We start from the raw sequence: 20794 nt of genomic DNA on the forward strand, positions 1-20794 counted from the left end.
GTGTGTGTGTGTCTATACAGCTCATCCCACCTGTGCCGTTGTAGCAGCAGCAGCAGCAGCGGGCAAGAATCCATCCACAGCAATGCTGGGCTCTTTTCATCCTTACACACACATCTTAACACACAGGTACATATCTACACTCACACACACACATACATTCATTCATCCATAGAACATATACAAGCACACACACACACACAGTCAAACACACTTCAAATTTTATCTGACTGCAATAACAGCAGACCAGCTGAGTGTGTGTGTATGTGTGTGTGTGCAGCTGGAGCGTCCAGTCCACAATGCTGGGATCCAGAGAGAGGAGGCACAGGACATGAGGGAGGAGGAGCCTACGCACTCCCACACAGCCAGAGGCTCAGACATACCGCTTGTCCCTCCCTCAGACACACTTCAGTTCTCTGGAACAGAAGTCTCAGTTAATGACCGAAGACCGGTTCCGTCCGTTGTCTCGTATTCCCGTGCTGTGTGAGGTTTCTAAGCTATAGAAACTTGTCTTTGGCTCTTGGCCCTGATGCTCATGACATACAGCAGATCTCCCTGGTTTACAGAATACCTTTAACAGCTTACAAAGTCAATTTGGTTTATTTATAAAGCGCCAAATCACGACAAGAGTCGTCTCAAGGACCTTCACACAGTAAATATTCCAATCCAGGTCAGTTCATTAAGCCAGTCAGTAAAAAGTTTCCTATATGAGGAACCCAGCAGGTTGCATCGAGTCACTGACTAGTGTCATAGTCTTTACAGTAATCCTTTTACTAAGCAAGCATGTCAGGTTGAAAGAAGAAATGTTTGATGTTATTTAAACCTTTCTGATGCATCAGATGAAGATTTTTGCTAAAAATGGACATATGTTAAAAATCTACATTTTTCTAAAGGTTTTCTGCATTTTCCTCTTTATAAAAGTCGTCACTCAAAGGAAATTGTGATGGTCAGTTCTAAGATGCTTTACTCAAAAATTACGTAGTGCAGGAGTTCTGTTACCTTTGTGTCTGGCTCCTTTTAGCATACCAGTGGTAAAGTTTTCATCAGCATGAACAGAAATTAACTTTTACTTTGCAGCAACAAACTGCATCACATATCCATGGACGCATTACAGCTGTCTAGCCTCCAGGGAAGAAAAACGGGGATTTGTGATGTGCAACCAGTCAAAGAAGCCATAATATCTTTGCTCAAGATCTCAGGCGAGACTCTGAATATCTGCCTTGAATTATGAATGACTTTACAACTTATAGGTTGAAATAATCAAATGTGTTGAATGAACAAGATGTTTGAATCCTAAAATGTTTAAATAATCTGTACATTTAATCAAGGATGTGTTAAAATGATTACTTTTCCTGGAATGATTCATTTCAGATCTGAAGCTACACCAGACCAGTATGTGTTCATTTAACAAGTTCATCTGTCACTATATTCATACACATTATAAGAATTTTATTAATGCTCAACATTCACTTCACATAATGACTTTTTTTAAAAGAACTTATACATTTTCTTTAAAAACTAAATCCATCATCTATGAAATAATATAAATATTAAGAAATAACATGAAATAACTTGTTTGGCCTGGTTTGTTATTTTATTTGAACCCAGTGGCCTCATTTCAGAAGGAAACAGGCTCTGCTGCTGAAAATACTGAAACCATGAAGAATCCCAAACTTCCAATAAAAATGCTGAATCTTTATTTTATATTTGCTGATAAAAAATAATAATAATAATAATAACAACAACACCAGGAGGCTGTGGGCTGGATTAGGATTTATGATAGCTACCTCCCCTTCACTAACCAGCTAACTAACCCTTCCACTACCTGTCCTTTGAGGACATTTTGACTTTTATTCTCCCGTTTTGTCCGTTGTGTCTCTGAGGAGAAGATTAACAAAGCAAATTAAAAAAAAAAACACTACCTCTAAGTTAGACAGTTTTTTTTTCAAGTCACCCTGGTTCATTAAACAGAATAAAGTTCTGGAAGAACTTCTACAGGCCGACACAGCAAAACAATATCGTTATTTCTGTTTGACTGTGCTGAGCTCTCATCTACCTCGTCTCACCCCCACACGTACCCAGCAGCAGCGCAGCAGAGCCCCAATAAGACCCAAACGCTAAAACCAAAATGACCCGACGGAGTTTAAGCACAAAACTCGATTGACATTATTGCAGAACCAACATGTTAGCATTTCTTTTGCACCATGGATGAATGATGATGTTTCACGGTGTTTGGTTTTAGGTGTGTGCGTCCTCATCTCCTCATGTCTCTCTCCCTCCCTCTCTCTGCTTTCCAAGTGCGGCTCATCATCACACTGAAATTATTAATCGACCCAAATCCGACCCGCCCGATGAGCCGTCTGTAGGTCTCTTCCCTTTTATCGTCAAGGGGGAATGGTGAAAAGTTTCAAGGAAGCAGCATCCTGACCAATCACTGGTTTGCGGTCTTAGTCATTTTTGATGGACAATTAAAAGATTGGGCATGTCTCAGTCACCCTCTGTAGGTGTGCTGCAGAGCCCTTAGGAGGATGCAGAATGACGTTGCATGTCTCTACTAGGGTCGTTACTGTGCAGGATAAACCGATGCAACTGGATATACGGTGAGATTTACGGCTGCATCGGTAGCAGCTTCCTCAGTCTATAGGTTGCAGAGTCACGGATCGGCTATTGTGAGACTTTTAATCTGTTGGTGGGTCAATATGGTCAGGGGAGGATCGCGTCGGTTCGGGATCGTACGGGTGGGTTTGGTTCACTTCCTGTGTGTCTTGCTGATGTTAGCATGAATGAATAGCAAATGACAACGCAGAAAATGGAGGTTTCACACTGAAAAGCATCTGCGACGCAAAACGGCAGCAGACTGGTTTACTCGTGAACTTCAAAGTGGTCCATTTCACACAGGGAGAGTCTTGGCAGCAGCACGGCTTCCTCGCAGTGCTCTTCGCTGGACTCGTGAGATCACACGATCCCTCGAAACTTCAGGTCATAGTTGTTTTTGCAATCCACCATTAAAACAAGAAGAACTAAATCCCATTTGATATCTCTGATGTCATATATGATGTTGTTCCTCTCCACCGACAGGATTAAAGCCATGAAAAACACACCGCAGCACTTCAGGAACGATGCTGTGAGTAAATAAGCCCTTGGGTCACACGTGAGCATCGCTGCAGTGCTTTTCTTTTGAAAATTACCAGGGATTTTACCCTGGAACTGTGTGTGATTTCTTGTCTAGCCCTATGTCAACTGCAGAAATTGATGCATCCGTGGATCCCTTAGCGGCGAGGCGTGCTATTTCTGGGAGGGGCCTGGAAATTGCCACATTGCTGCTGGTTGGAAACAGTCCATTGACTATAATGGATTCTATTTGAAGCAGTGACGCTCCGCTGCCGTTTCACGCCACTGACGCTTTAAGTGTGAAACCGGGGTCAGCGATGGAGATGATAACACACCGGGACAGAATTTCAACTCGTCGGGGAAACAAAAATCAAAAGTGTGGACCATTTTTGGGTTTTATAAGAAGGAAGGGAGGCTTGACTGAAGCCAAGTTATTTGTAAACTCGTTGACTTTTACTGGCAGCACTTCCAATCTGGACCAGCGTGCGAGGGAACACACAAGAGTATGGTGAGTACCTTGGCTTTCACAGGTCAAAAAGTAGCAATTATTTTAAATGTATTAGTTTATTTTCCATAATTGTTTCCATAAAGCGCTTGTCACTGTGTTAAGTACTGAGATAAGAAGCTGGTTGCTGCTTTGTCCTTCCACTCTGGCTTCCCCAGCCTCAGGCTACATTTTAAAATGAATGACCACCATCATTATAAGGTTATTGTTACTCGTTTGTTTATATCTGTGTAACTTTTTTATATGATGGTTTACCTCTAGTGTTCAAAACAATAGGCTCAGGCTGAAATATTGCTCTTTATTCTTATTCTGTACTGCTTACCTATTGAGTTTCCAACCAAAGATTCAGTCACTTTTTGTTGGTTCATGTCTAAAATAAATACATTGGCATGTGATTTTGTTATGGAGTTTTTTTGTTGCAAGTGCCATAAAACCATAATGCTTTGGGATATGTGGTCTCTTACATATTTGAAAAGAGAACGTTGTACTGTCACTTTAACAGAACTGGCATCTTTATTTTATAAAATATCTACAAAAATATTAACCGTAGAATAAAATTGTAGCATTTTTACAGTGCAGTTGAATTAAATGCTTTGAATTGAATCGTTTCTGTAATAACAGGATATTGTTTTTAACTTGATTCGCAACCCGTGAAGCTGGATTCATTTTGAATTGTTTATCACAGAGAGATGTGAAACACCACTCTACCTAAGCAGACAACAAAAATAAATCATGAACATGGCAAAGATCCCAGAGCAGCGGCCGGCAATCGTGGTGTCTTACGGCTTGCAATGATTACATTCTGTAACTCCTCCTCCACCTGGGAAGTAAATAGACTCAGGTCATTGTAAATAGTAGACATGAGATGTAGACGCTCCAGTCGTGTATGCTGGAGTTTGGTAGACACATAACGCATACAGGAGAGGGGCAGATAGGAACACTACTTGTACTGTGGCAAGCCTCACGGCTGCCATCTTGGTTGTGGCACTCACTTATGGTACTCTGAGATCTGGAACATCCACTTTAAAACCCAACAGTTAGTATTTCTTACCCTAGCACCTACATTGCCCTTCCTTTTTTACTCTACTGCCTTCTCTCTTTGCCCACTTGCTTATGATTGCATGCGCATGTAGCCCGCATAAAGTTTTAGACACAGCAGTGGCCTATTTTATGTACCATCTACCTTCCCTGCTGATCATAAGGAAGAAACAAGAGAACACACATGCGCACTTAAGCTGCAGGGTTCTGCAGTCTCATGATGAAAACAAAGCAGGCCAAAACACATCAGCAGCAGAGCTACTATAAAACAGTTCAAAAGGAGATTCATTTAGTACAAATTCTCTCAAGGGTGTCAAAATCAGAAATAACGTGTGTGTGTGTGTGTGTGTGTGTGTTGGGGGGGTCATCCTCCTTAAAACGTTTAGTGAAGTAGATGTCATTTCCTTCATTCTAGTGCAATTTAACAGATTATTAGATTATAATTAGGCCAATTGTGATTGTTTTTAAAGTAACTGACGCAAGTGAGCTTTAAAAACAAAATCAAACACCAATGGAATAACATCAATGTCAATAAATAACATGAAATGAAATGTTTGACCTAGTTTTTTTTTGTTTGAACTCGATGGTCTCTTATTTTAGAAATGTGTTGCGCATGAACAGAGTTCTGTTTAACTCATTCACTGACACTAATGACTAAAGTTATCTATTGCGTTTTTTAACAACTTGGGAACAAGCTTGCGCACCTTGAGAGTAAACATCATAGCTCTAAAGTTGATATTCATAAGTGTCACATGTCATGTGATCATGAAACAGACAATCCATGAATTAGGAGATTGGTTTGGGACGCTGCTATGCCTAAAGCGGACATGTTTCTGCAGCTCACACTTCGACAACAGATTGTGAAAGAACAAAAAAGCTAGAAACACACAGATCTTCACTGATGTAAGAACTAAGTCTGCTCTTTCTTTTGGTAGTTTTGGTGTTTACATGGTCATAGAGAACAATGTTCAGTGACTCTTAAAAAAACTGTAAAAATGCTCAAAACGCTGCAGTCAGGGGCTTTCTGTTCAAATAACTAACGGCTGGCAGTGAATGAGTTAATAGAGAAAATCCTAAACTTCCAATATGTGGGATGTTTATGTAATTTTTGCTACCTCTATCTGCTTCCTCTTCAGCACATTCTGAGCTCCTTCAAAGGAATCTCCTACCATCTTTATGCAGATGACATCCAACTGTACATCTCCTTTAAGCCCCATGAAATTTCTAAGCTGCAGCTGTTACACACCTGCTTAGACTCTATCAAAACCTGGATGGCTGGGAGCTTTCTTCAGCTGAATGAAGATAAGACTGAGATCCTCATCTGTGCCCCAGACAAGCTGGTTCCCAAAGTCAGAGACTCTCTTAGTCAGCTTGCTTCTCACACCAAGCCATCTGTCAGGAATCTTGGCATGACCTTTGACCCAGCTCTCACCCTGGATTCTCATGTCAGTTCTCTTGTTTGCTCTTCCTTCTCTCATGTTTCCCTCCCTACAAAAATGACAAAATCAGATGATCTAATTGTTTGAAGAAAGCTTTAGGCAGAAATAGTGGGAGGCATCGAAACAAAAACAGCAATCGGAGCAGGACAATAATCTGGACTGTTTTAATTTGGCCAATTTAAGACTAAGGTAATGAATTCCACCTTCGGAAAGCAGATTTGAACTGGTGATATGGAAGTATATAAAGACGAGAGGAGCTAGCTCAAAATGAATATCAGATTGTTTAATTACAACACCCAAGGGATTTATCGGGAAACTTTCACTCTTAGAAAGATCCATCTTGTAACCAAAGAGACAAACCTATTTAACAAAGACACTATCGGTGGAAAGGTGGATTAACATTTCCTACGTGGCAAATGTGTGTTAGGGGTCCAAACAAGCCATTTTAAAATGGAGGGGGGGGGGGGTCTCATTCTGACACAATGGCGGCAATGCCGGTGAATTCTCTAGCTGTTGTCTGTACTAAGTCAGCTTTAAAAACCACAAAAAAACTGTAAAGACAGTTGGTAAAGGAAATATTCTGTTACACTTTTTGTTCCTTTAATTTTAAATTGTTTCCTTGAACTGGAACTGCAGCCTGGAGACATTCTTGGATGATCTGAACAATGCAGATTAGAGGGATCTGTTCCAAATATCCTTTCACTTCACCTCCAGAGCTTCACGAGAGGACAAGGAGACCTACTTTTATAAAGCAGTCACAAGACAACCCCATTTCCCCACCACACACACACACACACACACACACACACACACACACACACACACACACACACACACACACACACACACACACACACACACACACACACACACACACACACACACACACACACACACACACACACACACACACACACACACACACACACACACACTAGAGGGGCTCAGTCTGTTCCAACTGTAACATCTATGGGACGACTATAATGGGAAGTGAGACATTGGTAAGTTTGGGGTTCATAAAAAACTAAAAGGCAAATATTTGTTAATTTCAGAAATTTGTAAAAAAAAAAAAATCACACCATTAAAACTGTGTTTGCATTTAATTCACTATATTAATTATATAATAATGTAAAATGTGCCAACTAGATTTAGATTTTTCCACCAGAACAAAAGACTGCTCTTTTTTCCACATTTACAGATTCTGTAATACAATAACAGAGGTGGGCCTAAAGCCATGTTAGACATTCAGGAGGTTTAGCTGCTCTATTTCCATCTGTCCAGAAACAAAAAGTCTGCTTGTCACCACTAACAGCATGAAACCCTGAGGTAGCAGCAGGCAAATCAGCTGATCCTGTAGTGTGTGCGTGCGTGTGTGCGTGCGTGCGTGCGTGCGTGCGTGCGTGTGTGTGTGTGTGTGTGTGTGTGAGAATGGAACTCTTCCACAGTAATACCCTCTAACAGGCTTTAAACAAGGAAACTGGTGCTCATTTTCTATGCTGTATACCTCTTTGATGTGAGCGTCCCATTACTCCGTGCAGCTCGTCTGTCCTGTGGAAGACTGCTGCAGGACTTCATGAAGCCCCACCACCACAGTCCCGAGAAAAGTTGACAAAGGTCAACAGCACCGCCTACAGGCCAGATTGACACATGCTGCCGCCTCTGAATCCGACCTTTATTTCTTTTAGAATCGGAAGTCTTAAAATCTTTGAACGAACAACAAATAGCGATATTAACTAGAGATGCTTGATAATGGCTTTTTTTAACCAACATCCGATATACTGATATTAACCAACTCTTAATTTCCAATCAAACATCAATACAGATGTTGTCGTCCACCTAAAAAAAGAAATACAAATTTAAAGGTTGCTAATATTATATATCATCTATAATATATATTATTCTTTCACATTTATTGACGCAGTGCAGTATTATGTGCACCCTATTTAAATAATAACAGGAAGACCACTCCCCCCGTGTCAACTCCACAACAGAGAAGAAGTTCAGTCTTCTCCATGTTACGATCAGTCTGTCACTCTCACACATTATTGCTGCTCATCTGCTTGCAAGCAACGCGTTTTACTTTCAGTTTTGGGGCAGCTTGTTCATTTTTATTCCTCGGCAGGTGTTTCTCTTCCCAGAAGATACACTGGTGTCCTGCTGACCTGTGGAGGCTTTGTTGAAGGGGAGCCTAGTCCTGAGGTAATAAATGCATGACCTAGTTTTTCAGCTGGAAAGGATGCTTCAAAGTTTTGCAATATTCCTTAGGTGGAAGAAGGAAATCCTACAAAACTGTTTAACGTGGGATTTGAATAGGGATGGGTACCTCTGACATTTGAATCGATAAGGTACCAATTCCTGGTACCTACGAATCGATAACGATACTTAACAGTTTTTGACACTTTTGAGTGTTTAATAATTACTTAAATCGCTTTTTAAATTAAATATACACTCACCTAAAAGATTATTAGGAACACCTGTTCAACTTCTCCTTAATGCTATTATCTAATCAACCAATGACATGGCAGTTGCTTCAATGCATTTAGGGGTGTGGTCCTGGTCAAGACAATCTCCTGAACTCCAAACTGAAGGTCAGAATGACAAAGAAAGGTGATTTAAGCAATTTAAGCGTGGCATGGTTGTTGGTGCCAGACGGGCCGGTCTGAGTATTTCACAATCTGCTCAGTTACTGGGATATTCACCCACAACCATTTCTAAGGTTTACAAACAATGGTGTGATATAGCAAAAACATCCAGTATGTGGCAGTCCTGTGGGCAAAAATGCCTTGTTGATGCTAGAGGTCAGAGGAGAACGGGAGTTTTATAAACTGAAAATTACACTGAAGCAAACATCTTTGCTGTGAACTAAATATACTGTGTATTTTTATTCCTTTTGCAGTTCATTTTCAAACTGTTTATTTTTCCTACTCAGAAGTTGGAATTTCCAAGGAGAAAGCGAACGCACCATTGGCTATGTAAACAAAAACTAAACTATCAAGCTAACGTTATCTTAAACAGTTTGTTTTGCTGCTGGAGCAGATTAAAATGCTGCATACTCAGATCGTTGTCACTGGTTTCATCTTCACCCAATAGCCCATCGCATTTAGTGAAGTGAAACCAAACTTTAAAGCTAACATATCTAAGCTAACATATCAAGCTAACGTTAGCTTAAACATTTTATTTATCTGCCGGAGCAGGCTAAAGTGATGATGATGCCTCACTTAGATTGTTCAATTCAATTCAATTCAAGTTTATTTATATAGCGCCAAATCACGACAAGAGTCGTCTCAAGGCACGTCACATAATAATCATTCCAATTCAGGACAGGTCATTAGGCCAATCAGAAATAATGTTTCCTATATAAGGAACCCAGCAAATTGCATCAAGTCACTGACAAGTGTCAGTGACTATACAGCAGTCCTCATACTAAGCAAGCATAAAGCGACAGTGGAGAGGAAAACTCCCTTTTAACAGGAAGAAACCTCCAGAGAATCCCGGCTCAGTATAAGCAGCCATCCTCCACGACTCACTGGGGATCGAGAAGACAAAGCACGCACGCACACACACGCACACAAACGCGCACACCCACCCACCCACACACACCCACACACCCACACCCACACCCACACCCACACCCACACCCACACACACACACAGACTAGTAATGTGTCTATAGTTATATTGTGATGTCTTAGTAAATATTCTATTTGGTGAAAGATAAACTTTATTGAATTTATCCTATCCTAGATCGTTGTTGCTGGTTTCATCATCAACCAATTACCCATCCCATTTAGTGAAGTTGACCCAAACTTCAGAAAGCTTCTTCTCTGCCATGCTGCTTTGTTTACAGCTCGCCCACAGTGACTGCCGACGTTACGCTCTTGCACCAGCGTGCGGCACGTGTACCGAAAAAAGACACCGTTTCATATGATGTGATTTGGTACTCAGTCGGTACTATGGAATTTGGTCGGTGCCTTGAAAAGTACAGAATTTGGTACCATCCCTAGATTTGAATGACATGTCCTGGTCAAAGATAACACCAAGGTTCCTTACTTTGTTCTCGGGGACTAATTTAATGCCTTTTCTGAAGTTCCGGTCCAAAGATGAGAACTTCAGTCTTGTTTTGATTTAAAAGCATAAAATTTAGAGTCATCCAGTATTTTACGTCTTCAAGACAAGCCTGTAATCTACCTAACCAATTAGGTTCATCAGTGTTAACTGATAAATATAACTTGAGTATCATCAGCAAAACAGTGGAAGTTTATCCCATGCTGTCTAAAGATTTTACCAATTGGAAATACAACCAGGTGCTGGTTATAAATAAGAATATCAGGACGAAGCTGATTTTTTTTTTCATAAATTTCATTCAAAAAGTAAAACTTGTATATTAGATTAATTCATTACACACAGACTGATATATTTCATGTTTTATCTTTAATGTTGGTTATTAAAACTGACAACTAATAAAGTCCCAAATTCAGTATCTAAGAGCATTAGATTATAAATTAAGAATGATGCAAAAAAGGGTTTTTAAAAATGCTAGCCAACTGAAAAGTATGAACATGAAAAGTACGAGCATGTACATAACTCAATATTAGTTGGGACTCCTTTGGCCTGGATTACTGCAGCAATGTGGTGTGGCATGGAGTCCATCAGTCTGTGAAACTGCTCAGGTGTTTTGAGAGCCCGTGTTGCTCTGATAATAGCCTCCAGCTCTTCTGAATTGTTGGGTCTGGCTAAATGCATCTTCCTCTCCACAATACCCCAGGGATTTTCTATGTGTTAAGGTCAGGCTAGTTTGCTGGCTAATCAAGAACTGGGTACAATTAGAAATGCTTCAATCCAACCATGTGACCGGAAACCGGCCCGATCATGTGTTTTTGAAAGGATTGGATTCGAGAGAAATAAATCGGATTTAACCTTTTAAAATAACAAACATGACTTTTTAAATTCATCCTGAGATAGAGATTTTCAAATTGAATAAAAATGGCTTAGTTTTAATTTCAATGAGTTCCTACATTGATAATATGTGTTTCTTGTACAAAAACAACACAGTAACGTCACACAATTTACGGCAGGCAAGGACTCGGACACGAAGTGCTGCTGTTAGCAAGCCTGCTAACACAGAGCTAATGTGTCTCCTGAGAGCTAAAATATCTGCAGCTTGGTGGTATTTTAAACCTGACAGCAAAGGCAGAGATATAGATACTTGTAATGTGTGCAAACGCGCTAGTTTTGCTGTCGGCTTTTTCCTTCGGGCATCAACAAAGCAAATCACCGGTTTCCATTAACCTTCAGTTAACAGCCACAGTTAACAATATAAACAATCTTTTAATTGGTGTACTTCCTAAAAAAATGAAAGTGAAACTTAAAGGACAATTTGGATGTGTTTTCTTCTTATTTTACTTTTCTTATAATTCTTTGCTAAATTATTTTTATTTTTTTCTTATTATTTTAATGCTTTTCTGAAAAGTATCAGATCGGGATTTGGTATCGGCAGATGCTCAAAATCAAATGACTCGGAATCGGAGCAGGAGCAAAATAATGCGATCGGAACAACCCTATGGTCCTTAAACCAGGTACAGGTAATTTTGGCTCTGTGTGCAGGTGCCAAGTTCTGTTGGAAAATGAAATCTGCATCTCCATAAACTTGGTCAGCAGCAGGAAGCATGAAGTGCAATTAAACTTCCTGGTAGACAGCTGTGTTGACCTTGGACCTCAGAAAACACAATGGACCAACACCAGGAGATGACATGACACCCCAAACCATCACTAACTGTAGAAACCTTACACTGGACCTCAAGCAACATGGATCCTGTGCCTCTACTCTCTTCCTCCAGACTCTGGGTGTCATGATCCTGCAATGTCCTGACCTCCATGCACCATCATTCACCTCATCAGCCTTCATGCATCACACCTGGTCCTCTCATCAAGCTCCAGCCAAGGCTTTTTTGCCCAGCAACCACAGTCAACTTACCATCAAGCTCATGCCACACACCTGCCTCACCAGCTATATATTCCACAGTCAACCACCAGTGCTCTGCCAGATTATTGAACACTCCTGCTAGTAGATCTTCCAGCCTTTTGTCATCCTGCCTGATCATAGTCTATCAACCTCGTTTTCACGCCTGACCATCGCCAAGAACTCTGCCTGCCACCATGACCCTTGCCTGTCTACGACCACGTCTCTAGCCTACTCCCTGTACCTGCTTTGTCCCGATCTGGCTTCGGCCCACGCCTGCCTTCGACTCTGCCCTTACCTGAGTATTACTCTGGTAACACTTCATCATAGCTTCAGGCTAATAAAGACTTAATTGTCTCACTGTGTTTGGTGTCTTCACGAGTCCTCTAAGTTCGGGTCATGACACCGGGACCTTGATTTGATTTCCAAAGGAAATGTAAAACTTAGTTTCACCAGAGAAGATAACTTTGGACCACTCAGCAGTGGTCCAGTCCTTCTGTCTTTAACCCAGGCAAGAAGCTTTTGACACTGTCTCTTGAAGAGTGGCTTGACACAAGGAACGTGACTGCTGAATCCATGTCCTGCCTAACCCCGGGTTTCCACGGGAGCCGTCAGCAGCACGTTACTGCAGCAGCACGTCTAGCTGCTGCTTGGCCCTTCCCACGAGACGCGAAGCAGCAGGGGAGCAGCTGTCACCGACAGAGCACGAAGTCACACGAGTGACTTCGTCAGTAAACACAACAACAAGCAGGAGAAAACTACAACATGGTTTGTGTTTTATGTTCTGTCCGTTTTATAATCGCCAATACGGACCTGAAAAACAAAGGAGCCCGCTAGCTAGGTGATAACATCTCACGGGGCTGCACAGTTAGTAACTTTTTTTAAAAGTAAAGCAACCGGAAAACAGTACGTTCTTTATTCTGAAAATCTCCGGAGCTTCTCTCCATTTCCGCGTCCGATTTCCTGTCTTTCCTTCCCCAAAAATGTCGAACATGACCCGTTTCAGAGGCGTCGCGCGTAAAAAATAGAACCGGCGCGTAAAGGCCGCGACATGCTGCTCCTGAGACGCGGCCGACTCGTGCTGCTGACGGCTGCCGACGGCTCCAGTGGAAAAGGTTCTGTTGACCACAGCGGTTCCTATCAGCAGCTATGACGTGCTGCTGCAGTAACGTGCTGCTGACGGCTCCCGTGGAAAGCCGGGGTAAGTCTGTGCATGGTGGTTCTTGAAACACTGACTCCAGCTGCAGTCCAGTCTTTGTGAATCTTCCTCACATTGTTGAATTGTTTTTTTTCACAATCCTCTCCAGGGTGCACTTATCCCAATTGCTTGTACACATTTTCTACCACATCTTGTATTTCCCTTCACCTCTTTATTAATGTGCTTGGACACAGAGCTCTGTGAACAGTGTAGGTTGGGCATCGAGCCTAGTCTGGAACCGGGACTAACAGTTTTCCCCTGATTCATTGAAATTTAAAAATTTTGATTCCTAGTTTCAAATCTCAGTCTGCGGACTGGAAGAAAAATAATCTGCGGCTGGCTCTCTATGACAAAAAAAAGTGATCTGCAAATTCTGATTGAGAGACGATCATACCGGCCGCCCTGTTGCTCCTACTTTGCAGCCCGCAGAGACCCTGAGTGCAGCACTATACTGAATTTGAGATTTTCATTAGTTATCAGATAAGATTTGTCATTTACATTAACAAAATTATTTCTGTCAGACAGGTAGGATTTAAACCAGCCTAGCGCTGTTCCTTTGATCCCTACAACATGTTCAAGCCTTTCTACATGAACATTGTGATCTACTGTGTCAAAGGCAGCACTGAGATTTAACAAGACTAGAACAGACACAAGATTCTCATCTGAGGCCATGAGAATATCATTTGTAACCAGGCCCCCACAATGCGGCTTTAAAATTGAGTCAAACCCGGAAGAAAAATTGCAGTTCCACCCTCATCCGCTGGGGGCTGGTATCAGAAGCGAGCAAATCCTCATTGACTCCCATGTTAAAAATGCCAATTTCACAGCAGAAATAAACATGTTTACAGCCTGGTACAAAACATGTTTGTTGTTTAAATGATCTAGTTTAAACTCATGACAACTCTGAGGGGGGGGGGGGGGGGGGGGGGGGGGGGGTTAATTTTTTCTCACTCTTCTGTTTAAGTGTATTAAAAGCCTAAAATTCTGTATAATTAATTAGCATCCGACCCATGTGACCACAGAGCTAGTTCCCTGGAAAGGCCTCAGTAGAGCCTCGGTCTGGCCTGGAAATTGCTCCGGGATTTTGAGTCTCTGTGTTTGTGTATTCTTTTTTGGATATTATTTGTGCAATTGTTGGACAAAATGACTTGCTGTGGCATTAATTGCACTAATAGAGCGTCCAAGGAGTCTCCACTTCATTTTTTCGGTAAGTAAAATTATATTTATGTATTTTAGGTCACTGCCGAGCTGAGCTTAGATTTTAGCATGTACTGTTTAACCATGAAATTTAAATGTAATAGGGTAAACCCCAGTGCATTTAACATAATGCTGCACTTTAGAAAATGGGTTGAAATATAACATGTTGGTGGAGCTGGGTTCCGACTATCGGCTTGTGGAGCTCTCGGGAGACCGATGTTTTCCACCCGGAATGCCGGCTGTTGCACGGTCCATCTCTGATCGCGGCTCCTTAGCTGCACGGGCTGACGGCTGGTTCTCCCAGCAGCTCGGCGCATCGCTGTCTGATCGCGGTTTCTGTGTGCTGCGGCGGGCTGACGGCTGGTTCTCCCAGCAGCTCGGTGCATCTGTCTGATCGCGGCTTCTGTGTGCTGCGGCGGGCTGACGGCTGGTTCTCCCCAGCAGCTCGACACATCCGTCTGATCGCGGCTTCTGTGTGCTGTGCGGCTGCCGGCTTGTGGAGGTCTCCGAGACCTCTGTGTTTCACCCGGTTTTACCCAGCAGTCAGCCCGGCGTATCTCTGACTCAGAAGCTCTGGTGTTGTGCACAGTTAACTCCGGTTATATCTAGGTTGCTACCTCCGTTAGCTTAGCTCCCACCTCCGCATTAGCTTTGGGTTAGCTTGTAGCTAGTTCGAACGGGTGTCGTCAGTTGATCCCAGCCTTACAGCCCCACCCTCAGCTCCACCTCTCTTCCCTTTTTTGGAATTGTCTGGGCTTGACGGAACCTGTGACACGGTCAAAATGGCGGTGGTGGCCACCTCCCATTTGGCCTCAAAAAAGTGATATTGGAGCCTATGGAACGTAATGTCCATAATATTAATGTCGATGTTTGTAACTCTCACTAATGCAGTTTCAGTGCTGTGATACTCTCTAAAACCAGACTGAAATTCCTAAAACAGAGCATTAGTGTTTAAATGCTCACATAATTGGATGGCCACTATTTTCTCCAGGACTTTGGATAAAAATGGAAGGTTAGATATTGGTCTATAATTCATTGGGTCATCTGGATCCAGAGAAGGCTTCTTAAGTAAAGGTTTGATTACAGCAACCTTACAATCCTGTGGTACATATCCATTTACTAAGGATAGATATAATCTATCTAGAATGGGAGCAGTAACCAAGGGAAATGCATCTTTAAATAATTTGGTTGGGATTGGATTCAAAATGCAAGTTGAAGATTTAGATGAAGCTAATATTTTTGATAACTCTGAAAGCTCAACTGGATCAAAATGGTTCAAACACAGATGAGGTTCTATAGTTACCTCTGATGCTGCCTCACTTACTGAGGAAGAAGAAATCGCATTAGGGAGGATGCTAAAGATTTTGTATCTAATAGAATTAATTTTACTTGTGAAAAATCCCATAAAGTCATTACTGCTGAGAGCTAAAGGAATATGGAACTAGGATTGGGCCAATATTACATTTGATAGAGGAAAACACCCAGAATCAGGACAGATACCTCATAAAAGCTCTGCTAACAGCAAGCAATAAAACCATAACAAGAAAATGGAATAAGGCTCAAACTCCTACAGAGGAACAATGGCTGAATATGGTGGAGGAGATATTTGATATGGATAGATTTACACATATACTGAAGATACAGCTAAGGAAATTTCGGTCAAAATGGAAAAAATGGGAAGAATATAAAAAGAAAACAGGGAAATGACACCACAGAAAAGGGACCACTAGGCCAAGCAGAGAGGATGTGCATATGGTCAAAAGAATGACCCCATGTCACTTGTTGGAATTTAATGTGTGTTTTGTTTTCACTGTTTATATTTTTATTTTGCACTGGTTCTGTTAAGTTTTTTGTTGTTTTTTGGTTCTATCAGATTGCTTACTGTGACTGGACAACAATGGTTGTTGTTTCTGTTTCAAGAATCTGTCACAATAAAAATTAAGTTTAAAAATAAAATAAAATAACTGCACCCAGTAGGGCACAGGAAGCCAGCGTAGGTCAGCTGGAGCAGCTGTGGTATGACAGCATCTGCTTGACTTTGTGTGACTCTGGTTTCTGCTTATGCACCAAACTGCAGCTAAGACTACCCACCCTTTTTGGAGTCCTTGGAGGGGGTGCTGGAGCGTGCTCCTTCAAATGACTCCCTCTTCCTGCTGGGGGACTTTAACACTCATGTGGGTAACAACATTGAGACCTGGAGAGGTGTGGTTAAGAAGAATGGCCCCTCTGATCTGAATTTAAGCAGTGCTTTGTTACTGGACTTCTGTGCCAGTCATGTATTGTCCGTAATGAACACCATGTTCAAGCATAAATGTGTCCATATGTGTTTTTGGCACCAGGCTACCTTAGGCTTAGAGTGGGCCATGTTCTGTGCTTCTATTGTTGAGGTGGCTGACTAGAGCTGCAACCACAAGGTTGTCGGTGCCTGTCATGGTGGCAACCCCCAAACCCACTGGTGGACACTGGTGGTTAGGGATGCTGTCAAGCTGAAGAAGGAGTCCTATTGGGTCTTTTTGACCAGTGGGACTCCAGAGGCAGCTGATGAGCAAGCGGAAAGCAGCTCATGTGGTCGCGGAGGGAAAAAACACGAACGTGGGAGGAGTTCAGTGAGACATGGAGCATGGAGGGACTATGTCTCTCGGCTGACCAGGGAATGCCTTGGGATTGTTGGTGAACCAGATCTAAGGTAGACCAGATCTAAGCTGGACCAGATCTAAGGTAGACCAGATCTACGCTGGACCAGATCTAATAAGGTGGAACAGATCTAAACTGGACCAGATCTAAGGTAGACCAGATCTAAGGTGGACCCGATCTAAGGTGGACCAGATCTAAGGTAGACCCGATCTAAACTGGACCAGATCTAAGGTGGACCAGATCTATGGTAGACCACATCTAAACTGGACCAGATCTAAGGTAGACCAGATCTAAGGTGGAACAGCTCTAAACTGGACCAGATGAAACTTGTGTATTTTTTCAACTGTAACTAATTAAATAAAGGCTTCACAAATCACAAACTATGTTTTAAGGACTATGATGGCAGGAGTGGGTGGAGCTATGTATTATTTGGGTAAAACCGATAAAAGTCAGATAAAGGCTTCATTGAGGCTAACACTTTCAATGTTAACATGTCTGCAGATATCCTTAACATTACCTGATAAATTATCCAACTATATTGTACTATTCCACTAATTATTGCACACACACACACACCCACACACACCCACACACACCCCCACACACACACACACACACACACACACACACACACACACACACACACACACACACACACACACACACACACACACACACACACACACACACACAGCACTCTGGATTGAAAACCTTGCAGTTTATTCATAAAAGCAAACAGGAACAAGACTCCTCCTACCTTTCCCTGAGCTGAAGAAGCTGTCCATCTCCACGCTGGATCTGGAGTGAGACACACAAAGAGCAGAGCTCGGAACCAGACCTTCTAGCGGTGGACTGCGGTCTGTGGTCCGGATAAGACACCAACCGGGCCGCTCACTGGGCCGCTCGAGCAGCTCCACTGTCTGACCTGGAGACAACGTTAGAACGAGGTTAACGATGAGGAAGCTGGTGAGTCTTAGCAACGAGAGAAGGGGTCTCACCTGTGCTGACTGACAGCTCAGTGTTGCATCCGGCTGTGAAGTCCTGCAGAACCACTGTTAGCTCACATCCTCCGGAGAGCTACAAACAGAGAAGAATCAATCACAACCAGAACGAAAACTCCACAAACACAGATCCTGTCTGAACATCACCCCATAAGAAACAGAGGCAGAAACTCAGCTGAATGCAGAGCTGACTGAACCAGAACTCCATCATGGCCTTGTCCATTCAACACACACAGGGAGACATTACAAACAGAATGTGTGATTAAGCTCATCCTTAAGCCTCACAGATGAAAACCTGTCGAGGTGGCACAGTCACAAACTGAGCCAAACCATCTCCACAACCTCAGCAGAAGGTACCCACAGGAGCAGCAGGGAACCCAGAAGGATCCACTATCACCGTTTCCACTCATTTAGTAAAACGCCACAAACAAAGTAATAAATGAAAAGCCGATGGTACAGTCTCAGCTCTTGATGACATCCTCCCTGGTGTGCTTTTCTATTTCATCATGAGATGTGTCACAATCACTGATCCCATCACAAAGTCTGGCTGCTTCCTTTTGCCTTATTTTTATAAACATCCCATTGTTATTGGTTTTTCCACATTTTTTGTAGCAAGTCTGAAAAGCAGCAGTAATGGTCTGTGGTCCATTTAGTTTCCAACAGAAACAAAATACGGCTTTTTCTTTTGCCAAATGAATTGAAATGAATCATTTAATAACCTAACATTTCTTTTTGTAACTTGTTTAAAGGGACTTTACGGACTTTTGAATTTTTATGCTCGCGATTGCCCCCTCAGCCCAAAAGCGTAACGGCAGCTTCAATAGTAGGCTCATGCACGAGGCGTGCATGCTGTACGTGCACACTCCTTAACGAAAATAACAGCTGAGACAGTCCCGTGTGTGTGTGTGTGTGTGTGTGGGGGGGGGGGGGGGGGGGGGGAGGACAGAGGACAGGAGAATGCGCAGCTAATTAATTAAATAATTTGGTTCTGTACCTTTCTCTTCAGCACAGCCGACAAAGGTTTATGATGGGTCAGTCCTCCTGCATGCTCAGATCATTCCCTTCCCTTGCTTGAAAAATTGTTCCAAAATGAAAGTTGAACCCACATCTTTTTTATCTGTGAATTCAATGCCGTTCGGCGAGTGTCAAATAAAAATTTGGGCATCTTACTGTAAAAAAAAATACCATTAATGTAAAAAAGAAACTCTAAATAAACTATGTTCACATCCAGAATCAAACCCAGGTCTTCTGCATGGGAGTCAGACATCTTACAAGGTGAGCTACACTCTAGCTGATTTCCAATGTCTATAACATTTATATCCTTGATAATAGCTGAAACAACGTCAAACCAAAGAAAGGTTCGGAGCGAAAATGGCTATTTTGTTGCTAATTTGCAGGAAATATCTAGAAGAAAGTTCTACAGAAAGTAGCTAAGGGTCCTCAGAAATGTAGCTAGGTTCATCACTAGGCGTTAGGAACAGCGACAAAGTGGCACTGCCTCTCTCTGCTGCTAAAGCTACTGATAGCAAATGCTACGGGCTATGCCTGAGCGTGAACGCACATGAAGCAGCCTGCTTGACCCGAGCATCTCTCTTTTTCTGTGATTTTACAGAAAAACAGGCAATCACAGTAAAAATGCCAGGGCTCATTCTACAGGACCAGGGCATTGCGGGAGAATGTATGAAGAAGAAATTTATTATTTCTATACATGTTTTGGCTGTCAAACTTCCATAATGCCCCTTTAAATGAAGCTGTGGTGATTATTAAATGTGATCCCATCTTTAACAGATGGCTGACACCGTGAATGCATTCCTCCTTTGAAAGGACATCAGCAGCAGAACAGTGAGCCTCCTGTACTGCAGCCACTGTGTGTACGATAGAAACACCCAGTGTGGGTTTTAACTCCACTGCTGCTCTAGTGTCATCAGAAACCTGCCTAATTCTGCTGCCATCAGATAAACTCATAAACCACTGCATCACAACTCAGCTGGACCGTTTCAGGATAATGAAGAGCAGATAGCACCAGGGTTCAAACCAGGTCATGTCCTTTTGTTTTTTCTGCCTTGTTATGGAAAATGTCAGAGTGTGTGTGTGTGTGAGTGTGAGGTAGGCTTAAGATCTCCTAGCAACCCAAAGGGCTGTTTCTAAAAAGGAGCAGGTGAACGTCTACCTGACAGATGGCTGCATGCACGCAGCTGTTTTTACCTCTTCTGGCTGACTGGAGCTCTGCTCAGGCTGGCTCTAAAGAGTGAATTCACCGTGTTTGGAGGAAAGGCTGCTGATCACGTAGCGACTTATCTTCAGGCTTAAGGAAACAAGGAGGATGACCTCTGAACTCTAGGTCATTTCAGCAGCGATCCATTTAAAAACCATGAAACACAAACACTATTACACAGATTGGTTAATTAATTACACCTGGATCAAATGTGTGTGTGATCCTTCTCAGGTGAAATTTATAAATGTCTGAGCCAAGTCTTGACATTTCACTTAAATGATCTGGTCAGAGTAGGCAGTGTTTCAGCCTTGGCCATGCCTACACACATCTTATACAGGTAAATATAACATAATTACTAAGAAAATTTGTGTTGTTATGTTTTATTTGAGTCAGGGGCGGAGTTAGAATAGACAAAATTCTAGGACTTGGCCCAAATGAGTGATTTTCTACCTTTTAATGAAACATTTCAACTTTCACATTTTGACCATTTTAACCCTCCC

At 42.3% G+C, this 20794-nt stretch overlaps 1 protein-coding gene across 6 annotated transcripts in view; it reads right to left on the bottom strand.

Moving 5' to 3' along the window:
- Positions 1 to 20794, bottom strand: part of kalrna (kalirin RhoGEF kinase a) — a 210746-nt gene that overhangs the window by 51857 nt on the left and 138095 nt on the right. For 5 of the 6 annotated variants that reach the window (XM_054746558.2, XM_015965718.3, XM_015965717.3 and 2 more), the window contains 2 exons: positions 18077 to 18155; positions 17836 to 18003 (listed from right to left, as the gene is read on the bottom strand). In XM_054746558.2, the coding sequence (XP_054602533.1) occupies positions 17836 to 18003; positions 18077 to 18155 (247 nt within the window). Of the gene's footprint in view, positions 1 to 30; positions 309 to 17835; positions 18004 to 18076; positions 18156 to 20794 lie in introns of those variants that run through there. The other variant, XM_015965720.3, reaches the window with a different exon arrangement.

The sequence above is a fragment of the Nothobranchius furzeri genome, chromosome 14 (assembly GCF_043380555.1).
Source record: "Nothobranchius furzeri strain GRZ-AD chromosome 14, NfurGRZ-RIMD1, whole genome shotgun sequence".
NCBI classification, from domain to species: domain Eukaryota; kingdom Metazoa; phylum Chordata; class Actinopteri; order Cyprinodontiformes; family Nothobranchiidae; genus Nothobranchius; species Nothobranchius furzeri.